At 37.3% G+C, this 10,267-nt stretch overlaps 1 protein-coding gene across 1 annotated transcript in view; it reads right to left on the bottom strand.

Annotated features, from left to right (window-relative positions):
• Positions 1 to 1,495: 1,495 nt before the first annotated feature.
• Positions 1,496 to 10,267, bottom strand: part of LOC123515466 (RING finger protein 17-like) — a 134,464-nt gene continuing 125,692 nt past the window's right edge. Inside the window, exons 32-37 of the mRNA XM_045274053.1 lie at positions 10,023 to 10,139; positions 9,018 to 9,134; positions 8,146 to 8,419; positions 3,096 to 3,222; positions 2,664 to 2,838; positions 1,496 to 2,188 (exon numbers count right to left, since the gene is read on the bottom strand). Of these exons, the coding sequence (XP_045129988.1) occupies positions 2,054 to 2,188; positions 2,664 to 2,838; positions 3,096 to 3,222; positions 8,146 to 8,419; positions 9,018 to 9,134; positions 10,023 to 10,139 (945 nt within the window). The 3' untranslated portion in view covers positions 1,496 to 2,053. The remainder of the gene's footprint in view (positions 2,189 to 2,663; positions 2,839 to 3,095; positions 3,223 to 8,145; positions 8,420 to 9,017; positions 9,135 to 10,022; positions 10,140 to 10,267) is intronic.

The raw sequence follows: 10,267 nt of genomic DNA, 5'->3' as shown, positions 1-10,267 counted from the left end.
TTATGGCAGCAAGTTTAACCTCCTCAGCCATATGATGCATTTTCATATACATTCTGCTTACTATTTGGTGATTCTACACAGCTTTAGAAACTTATGTGTGGATTAAAATAGTGAAGACTATGGCCATTAATCTTCTGACCTAGACCCTTGCTAATGTCAATAAAATGGTCTAATCACACCCAAAACTCATGGTAAAAATGCATCCCAGTACTGAAGGGGTTAAGTTGCCAGAATTAACACAAATAGGACAATGTCAGTATAACAATGATATAATTTAACCTGCACACTATTATTTAGCAACATTATCATAAAAGGAGAATAACTATACATAAATATTGGAAACTAGTGAATATATGAAATACAGGATAAAACTTACCGTCTTATCAAATATCCTCTTATTTAACTACCAGTCTTCTGCACCTATACCCCTCTTCTCTCTCTCATATATATCATGTAATTTTATCTTTAAACTTCCCTCTCTCATATAAATCATGTAATTTTATCTTTAAACTCTCTCTCTCTCCCGTGCCTTCAATGGGGCAAGTGTTTTGTATCTTTGTCTCAGCTCCCAGCTCAAACCCTGCAATATACTACTAATTAAATACAATGAGGTAGACCCATTTACACACAATCAAACTGTATAATTATATCACAACTACACACACACACACACACAAGAATTTAAGACAAAGCTGAATGCAAAAAAGAACAATGATGGAACAGCAAGATCCTAAGTATGGACCTTATCCTGTATATCATAACAAAAAACACTGAAGCTTGTGGCTCAGTGGTAAAGGGTCTGAGTCTGTATTGGCCATCAAAGTTTGCATAAATTCAAATCCAACTCAGGCCTGGTCACCTCTGGGATTTCATTCTGCTGATAAGCAGGGCAGTCAATGTCTCCCATGATAAGCTCACACTGAAACAGTAACAGCTGCTGATTGTGGGTCCACTCTTGATCAAGCTTGGTGAATTATACTTTCTCTTCTTGAATGAAATTTAAAGCTGTAAATGGATGCCAAGCCAAAAATGGCAAACATCCCACCATACCTCTGTCACACTCATTGTATGCAAAAATCTAATTTGTATAAGGAATTTATAATCATATTGGTGTATGGCATACTGAAATGCACATCAGCAAAATTGTCCCTAACTGGTTCAATCCCATACCTTCACACCAAGCTTCAAGAGCTCTCATCAACTTGGAGTCATGCTGGTAAAGGCAGTGGAAGGGACACCCTTAAATTTGAAGACACAAGAAAATAAGGGAAGCCGCAAGAAGCCACCAGGCCTACTCGCAGTGCACAAAAAAGTCTACCAAAAGATTTTGAGTTATTTTATTTATATTCCCTTCAAAATCAGCATTTTAGAGTATTGCCAAGTAACTCTGATGTCCTAGTGTTTCAAAGTTGTTAGCTAAGTAACCATGAAAAGGAAATAAAAAAAAAAAAATAATAAAAAAGAATTGAAAAAAAAAAAAAAAAAAAAAAAAAAGCAAATCAATTATTATAGATACATATATAAACAAATTTAGAAATAAATATAAGAGTTGGCCATCATGATTCTTTAACTTGAGATATCTCTCTGTGCCTTGCTTGCACCTGCAGCTTGTGGATTACTGCTGCATGGTATCCTTCATATACTTATGTGAAATTGTTATAAATTCATCAAATCTAACAAGATTCAACTAAAAGGGCCATCTTAAAAAGATTACATGAGAATCAGTCATGCATACAACACAATAGTTGTAAATCATATTCTTAACAAAAGATATTCTAACAAGTTACAAAAACAAGGGAAGTCTCAGTACTCACTCAAAATAAATGCTTGTCCTTTTCATGCAACCTTACTGAACATGATTGTTTTCAGTAACTTCCAAATATATTAATTTTCAAGAAAATAAACTAGGAATTGTATCTAACTTTCTATACAACTTGGCAATCACCCCAAAAAATAATAATAATAATATATATTTGGATGAAAAAGTAATATGAGAATGAAATTCAAAAACTGAAAAATGGAAATGGTTGTATCATCTATGAACTAATGAAATTCACTGAGCCTCAAGACTTTTTTTTTGCCTAAGAGTAATTATCCCTTTCTCAACTGGCTTAGTGTATGCCAAGATGAAGGATTGTGTGGAGTTCATCTTGAAGAGTTCCACTTCTGCCAGATCTCCCACCACATCCTGAAATACACACCATACAGGATTGATGATAAAGCAGACCAAAGTTGTACATTCAAATCTGAGTGATGCGATAGATTTCCATGTGGTTTTGTTTTCCTATAAAGTGGGACTTCTTGTTTAGTGTGTTTTGACAAGATGATTTCAAGCTTAGCAAGGGCTATTACAAGCTACCAATTCTTGTGCTTAGCAATGCGTGTGGAAGGAGAGCAACTTACCGACGAGTAGTGTGTGTGGTGGCCATTCACATTCTCAATATCATCAAAATTAAGGAAAATCATTAAATTATTGCAGTCTTACTTGCTTATACATGTACTAAACAATGTACTCTATTATGTTTGCTAATATGTATACACAACAAAAATTCAATAAGACTAGTACATTGGCTACACAGCCAACACAATGCCAGTCAAGCAAGTCCATTAAAATATTACATTCTAACACACAGTTTATTCAAAGTGCTACTTCTGCATCTTACCAGGACAGATGCCAAGAAACACTGCTCCTTTGGATTCATAAGGCATGCAATCATTGCCTCCATGGCCACAGCCTCCCACTCAGCCTGAGGTCCCCCTGGTGGCTCCACGCCAGACAGCCGCACCAACCTGGCACAGCGGGCTATCTTCTTCCCCTCCACAGGACACTCATAGATACTGGTGAGGTGAAGTGGAATATGGTTAGCATTTCTCTCCCTACTAACCTTGTGCATTACATAGGTAATGAGAGAAATGGGTAGCTCCTCCTCCCACCTCCAACCTGACAAAGCCAAGTTCTTCATTTGATGTGCAGATGATTGAATTCTGAATGACAGTTGCCATTAAATCACTAAGCATGCATTTTATACTTATATCAACCATTGATGGTTTATGTGAGGTTATCTAAGCTTTACACAGGGCACATGATATCTTACTTTTCCTTGGACACCTTCTCCCTGTGGCCAAAGTCAATATAGAGCAAAGAAGCAGTGGAAGCATCCACTTCCTCCACCTCAGCCCGCACCCACATCTCCTCATTGAACTGTACCAGACACACCTTACCTGTACATGCACAAACAAAATCAGGTTATCATAGATGTCAACAAACTGTGCCTAACAGCATGGGCAGATTTCAGTCACAAATCATCTGACATGAGGAATGTCTTGGATAAATTTGTATATATGAAACACCATTTGCTGCCACATATATGTATACTAACAAAAGCAACATATTGTGCATCCATGATTTGCCAAATGATCTCTAGGATGAAATTTTTTAAATAACAAAAAAGTTACTTTTCTTAACTTTTGAAAAAAGTTGCTCAGAACAAATAAATATCTAAATCATGAAGTTTCCTGAAATATCAATCATAATCCAATAATATACCAGTGGGAATATGCATATTGTTATCAACTGCATCAACTACATCATGAGGCAAAGCCTAAGGGCAAGACAAACACATCAGTATAAAACTACTATACATTTCAGCAGTGGACAAACGGTGTTTTTTGCAGATATCTCCTAAACGAATCGCTGGAAGAGTGTGATATTTCAACACACTACCTTGAACATCCGTTCGTAATTTATGGTTAACATACCACAGTGCTATATGTGTTATGTGAGGAGTTTACTCGTGAAAAATAACACAAAGCCGACGAGTCATGTTGATGCATTCGAATGAAAGTGTGGCCCCTCTACACACCCACCCAAACCATTCCTAACCACTACTACGTCTCCCCCGTCTCGGAAGTTCTCGCCCTCTTTATCCCTCCTCTCCTCTACCTAGCTCCTCACTCCTGTGTCCCTCCCTACTTCTCCCACCACTGTATTTATACATTATAATGTTCTGTAAGTGTGTATGTATAGATAGATATGATTATTAACGAGTATGGTACAATTTCATGAAGGCAAGAAGTGGTTCACGTTGATAATTACTGTACAACAGCACGTTTACAAGTAGTATATAAAAGAGCCATGTTTGCAGTCGTTATGGTCAGCCATATGAACATGATGTGCTGGAATTATCTGTGACCTGGACCTTCTACTGTTAGGAAAAGTTGATACTCTTATTGCGTACTGTCTACCTATTGATCATAAAAAGTGGTCGAGTTTATATATATAATTATTTTGTTGACTTGTTTGTTGTATATTCATGTTATAAAAAATTATGAACTGCATATATTTTTCTCCATCTATACATATGTTTATAATGCGTAAGTCATCACTATATATATGTGTGTGTATGTATATATATATATATATATATATATATATATATATATATATATATACAGTAAGGTCTCGGTTTATGTCAGAGTTACGTTCCTGAAACATGATGTAAGTTGATTTTGTACGTACCTTGAGTTTCCATACATTTCAAAGCATATTATGGAGTTTTCAACCGATCATTGTTTATGGTCATTCAGGTAAGTTAAAGGTTATATTGTTATATTATTTACAAGTATGTAGGAATATGAAACACAAGCTTGTTTTTGTTGTTGATTAGGGCCACGAACGCGAAGGACTGCAGGTTGCAGAGAGGGGTGGACGCCTGAGGCCGCCAGAAGGGTGGGCAGGTCGAATGTTGTGACACCCAGAGTGGACAGCTGGGAGCGTAGTGCAGTGCGGTGGGAGTAGAAGCGTGGGCAGCGGGGCAGGAAATGCAATAGGAAAGGGCAATAGGGATCAGCAGACAGGCACAGACGGTGCCAGTCAGCTGCGAGCGTCGTGTGGCCCAGGCGAAGGCTCTGGAGTTGTTATTGTTGTGATGGGTGTGCGAGCCCTCAAGGTCGTCAACCTCCCCGTTGTCATGGTAACGGGCTTCCCATTTTCTTCTTCCCTCCCTCACACTCAACTGCTGCCTCCCTTCTCATGTCTTTTAATTATTTCCTCTTTTTTCTTGTAGCGTAATGGTTTTCCTTTTCTTAGCATCACTGCTGTCACTAAGAAGTTTTCTCTTTGGTGCCATTGAGCAAGATACTAAGAAATTGAGTCAGTAAATGCAGAAGTAGGATAACACTCTTGCCAGGGGTGACGGTGTGGTGGAAGTGAGGCAGGGTGTTATTGTATTAAAGCGTGAGGCGGGCGGTGTGGCAGCAACCACCAACAATAACAATAAATCCCGCACTTTATGATTTATAAATTTTCTATTTTTTTAATCTTAAATTGCCTTATAGTGGACTGACGTAACTACGAGTTTGACGTAACTTGAGACCGACGTAACCCGGGACTTTACTGTATATATATATATATATATATATATATATATATATATATATATATATATATATATATATATATATATATATATATATATATATATATATATATATATATATATATATATATATATATATATATATATATATATATATATATATATATATATATATATATATATATATATATATAGATAGATAGATAGATAAATATCACAGGTTGAATGAGGTGGTATAATCGGTGTACGTGACCTTGCGTCCGATTGGCGCCAGCGGCCTTGGCTACAGCGATAGAAAACGGGCCCCTTGTATCCTCTCTCTCTCTCTCTCTGGTGATGGTGGTAGAATGTCCTCCCCCTTGGTGGTTGAACCTCCTATATCCGTATCAGAGCCAAGAACATCGCTATCTTTGCTTATTGTAGAAACTGTTAATTCCAATGCCCTTTCGATACCACTCTCATTCAAAAGTTGTCTCCCCACAACATGACGAGAGACCCGAGGTGTAGAAGTGAGGCGCGCGGGAGAGGTGACGGAATCGGACACCGTGGAATCACTTTCGCTCTCACCATCCATCATCGAAGTTGGTGACACACTGACCTATAGCACATGTTTACTCCCGATGAGTGTTGCCATCTCAAAAGCAAAGAAAACGGGAAGAAAATAGCCAAAATATAGCCCAAAACGGCCAAACGTCGATCGACGTGCCCCGAGTCTTGCGTGATGAACGTCTATCGACATTCCCGAGTAAGAAGGATTGAGAAGGCTGGTGAGACCGTATCTTCCTTGCAAGCTAAAAAAAACCACCTGAACTTGTGACTCTACAATGGATAACATGGAAAACCTTGTGGAAATGTGGTATATAAGTTTTGTATGCGGTACAATGATGCGCCCTTTGTTTACATTCCACAGGTTGCCGGCTAGTATCTTTCCTGCTTCACTCTCCCTCCCTTCATAAATTTAAGATCATCAACATTATAAAGTTACATACATACATACATTAGTGTACATTATAATGACTTAAATCAAACTGCCTAAATGTTTAACTTCATAATTTCTACTTTCATTAAACCTTTCACTATACTATGATGCACTCTCGCTTTGTTTACTCTCAATGGATGTTAAAGTCAGGGGTTGAACTTGTTATAATTGGTTCGCTTAACAAAAATTCGCTTAACGAACATTTTTTTAGGAACGTAACCTGTTCGTTAAGCGGGGGTTGCCTGTAGTGACAACCATCAAAAGGAAAAGGAGATTCTTGATAAATATGAGAAAGGAGGAAGAATAACCAATCTTCCAGCTAAGTACTGTATAGCTGAAACTACAGTAGCCACAATACTGAAGAAGTAAGCTCACTAAAAGAGCTGATGTGGTGACTAGTGTGAAAAGGCAATTTAAGCGACCTGCGGCAGTGGAAGAAATGAAGAAATTGTTGATTGTGTGGATAAACGAAAAGTAGATGGCTGGTGATTCTTTGTCAGAGGGCATAATTTGTGTGAAGGCTAGGCTGCTGCATCTTGATCTTATTTCTGATACTATATCTGACTCCAATAATGATTTTAAAGCAAGTAAGGGGTGGTTTGGGAATTTCAAGAAAAGAACTGGAATTCATACTGTTGTGAGGCACAGCGAGGCCGCAAGTGCTGACAGTGTTGCCGCTGAGAAATTTGTGCCTGAATTTACAAAATTTGTGGATAAGGAGCACTTAAGCTCACAACAGATCTTTGTGATGAAACTGGCCTGTTTTGAAAAAAAAAAAAAAAAAAAAAAAAAAAAACTACCAAACAGGACCTACATAACTAAGGAAGAGAAGCGTTTGCCAGGACACAAGCCTATCAAAGACAGGCTAACCCTGCTTCTGTGCATTGGTGCTAGCAGCGACGGCAAAATTAAACCGCTACTTTTTCTAAACTTGGGTTTGGCAATGGCTGGAACAAATTACCTGATTTATAGGTATCAATAGTCGAACTTTTTAATACTCGAACAGCCATTTGGAATTAATTAAGTTCAAGTATTGAGTCTCCACTGTATATATATAAAGAAGAAACAGGAATACCAGCAGGACTTCAATTTCTTAATTTATTCAACGTTTTTGCCTTGACACAGAAGGCATCTTCAGGAACACTGCATGGTTTGAGGATGGAGGGGTGAGTGTTTCAAATCCGTAGGCAAAAAGGTTATTAAAATCCCAAGTGAAGAAGATGAGGAGGTGGAGTTCTAATGTATGGGTGCTCCTGGGTAAGACAGATACATATGTTGATATGTAGATAAGGAAAATAGGACTCGTTCATGTCAACAAAGTCCCTTCTCCAAGCCTTATAACTCTCCCTCTCTCTCTCTCTTTCATATTTAGCACTACTTATGAATTATTATTATTATTATAATTATGATTATGATTATTATTACTATTATCATTATTATTATCATTATTACTATTATTATTATCATTACTATCATAATTACTATTATTATCAGTTATTATTATTACTATTACCACAACTATCATTTTCATGAGGCAACCCTTTGAGGAATCATGATCTAAACTCTTAAAGAATGTCCATTAGAATATTTGCACAAGGTAGAATGCTCTAGTGGCATCTGGTTAATGAACTTATTGCACTTCACAAACAAAGTAATTTGGCTGGGGATAGCTAACATTTTCTGTACATTAAACCAAATTGCTTTCCATCATCTAACATCATATTTTTGTCATTATAATATGGTGTATTGACTACAACAACTTATTGGCTGCATCATCACAAAACTCACCAACTTTGGGATCAGACACCACTTTAAGATCCCTGGGATCTTTATTGATATGCTTTAGGAACTTCTTAAGGTTGCTGCACTGAGCTGACCAAGCCTTGTGATAGGCAGTACTGGGCAGCTCCTGGCTGGTGAGTGGCATAAGGAACACATGTGCAGGATTTTGGACAGCTGTCACTTGCACACAGAACATCTCTCCCTCAGGTAGATACAGCTGAGGTGTAGGTACGAACTGGGTGAACTTGCAGCTTACCTCTGAATCTTCACTCTCAATGATCTGCACAGATGTAAAGCCAAGAGAAATGAAGAACAGGCAAGTGGTACTAGTAGTCACTAGTCATCTTAAAAAGTTGGCATCTTGTTCATTAAGACTAAAAATCAAATGTTTATGAAAATAATTCTTAGAAATAAATGGAAATTCATCACTACTAGTAATCCCTAATGTGGTCAAGTTCTGTTAAACAAGTATCTTAAAAAAAGGAAAATATTTACTGGCAATTTCCTTTAATGCAATGAGTATAGACATGAAACATTTTAAATTAATAAGTTAAGCAAAGTAAATTCATAACACATGGATATTTCTAGGATGTGAAATGTAGTATAGCCTGTCTTGTTCTAACCAGACAGTGAGTGCCAATGAACTAGTTTCCCGATGGCCTTGTGTACCTACACTGCAACACTACACAGGTCAGTTCCATTTCAAAGACCAGCAGCTCAAACTAAGGAAAATAAGACGTACATGATGATTATATACTTAGTAAAAGGAGACTTGGCTGAGCATAAGTAAGAATGAGATAACTTATTGCACCTAATTTTAATTGAACAAGTGAAGCTTGGGCTAAAACAGTATGTGATCATTGAGGGTAGCCACTAACCACATCATGGGAACTTTGCTCCTCTTCTTTAGGTGTACTAATTCTCTTGCAGGCTCCTAATTCATCCACCAGGAATGATGTTACATCCAGATCCGTACTAAGCAGCTTCAAATTCACCTGGTAAACCCAAAGACTGGGATGAGTTACATCACGAGTCAGCAGGGTGATGTGGGGCTATACCACACTATTAGTAGGAAAATATTTATAAAAAAAAATCAGGTTTAAATCAAAGGTAAAACTGTGGATCAAAAATATGCATCAGGTAATGGACTACCTGAGACTCATGGCCCAGTTATGAAGGATGAGACTAAACACCTTTTGACCACAAAAAAATTTCCATCTTTTACAAATTAGCTACATAATATGATTCATATAGTTACTGTGATCCTAACACATTAATTTCAAGTTATAGTAAATGATATATTGATGTCTGAAGTCAAACAAACACATTACATAAAATATTCTGTAAATGAAAGAGACAACAGCAAAAAGAGTATTTTTTGATGCATAACTGCCTCCTCTTGGTGACCTGTATTACATGTTTATTTCTCCAATGCAATGCCCATCAAAATTAATATAAAAGATTTTGTGTGAAATCATACAAATAAGCATCCCATATTATTTAACTTTTATATTAAAACTGTGGAAATATAAAGATAGTTGTAACTATTTTCTATCACAACTTCCCTTCTTGTTAAATGAGGACAGGGAATAACTTAGCCTGACAATGCTGTGTCGTAGTTAGCCTATTCCATGATGGATATTTCCAACCCACAGTTTTACCTTGAAGGTTTAAATCTAACTCATTAGTAATATTCTTTGGCTAATAGTTTGACATTGCCACATCACCATCACTATTATATACATCTAATACATCCATTTCTTCCTGAGAGAGAGAGAGAGAGAGAGAGAGAGAGAGAGAGAGAGAGAGAGAGAGAGAGAGAGAGAGAGAGAGAGAGAGAGAGAGAGAGAGAGAGAGAGAGAGAGAGAGAGAGAGAGACCCACCTTGAGCACCTGTCCCATCACAGGTGGCTCAATCAGTGTAACAAGACACTCCTTATCAACAATAGTGCGGTGCATGAAGTCCAGTAACTTTGTACTCCACTGACCATCTTCACTGGCCTAGAGGAAATAAAAACAAGAAATTTAAGAGTTTACTGGTACTGGCCTTTATAGTCACATTTACATATCTAGCTTTGGGAAATAAGGCAGACCTAAACTATCTTGCCTGATTTTGAACCAGGACCTCT

The sequence above is a fragment of the Portunus trituberculatus genome, chromosome 39 (assembly GCF_017591435.1).
Source record: "Portunus trituberculatus isolate SZX2019 chromosome 39, ASM1759143v1, whole genome shotgun sequence".
Taxonomy (NCBI): domain Eukaryota; kingdom Metazoa; phylum Arthropoda; class Malacostraca; order Decapoda; family Portunidae; genus Portunus; species Portunus trituberculatus.
Note: the sequence above shows the minus strand (reverse complement) of the source record. Positions and strands in the feature narration are given on the sequence as shown.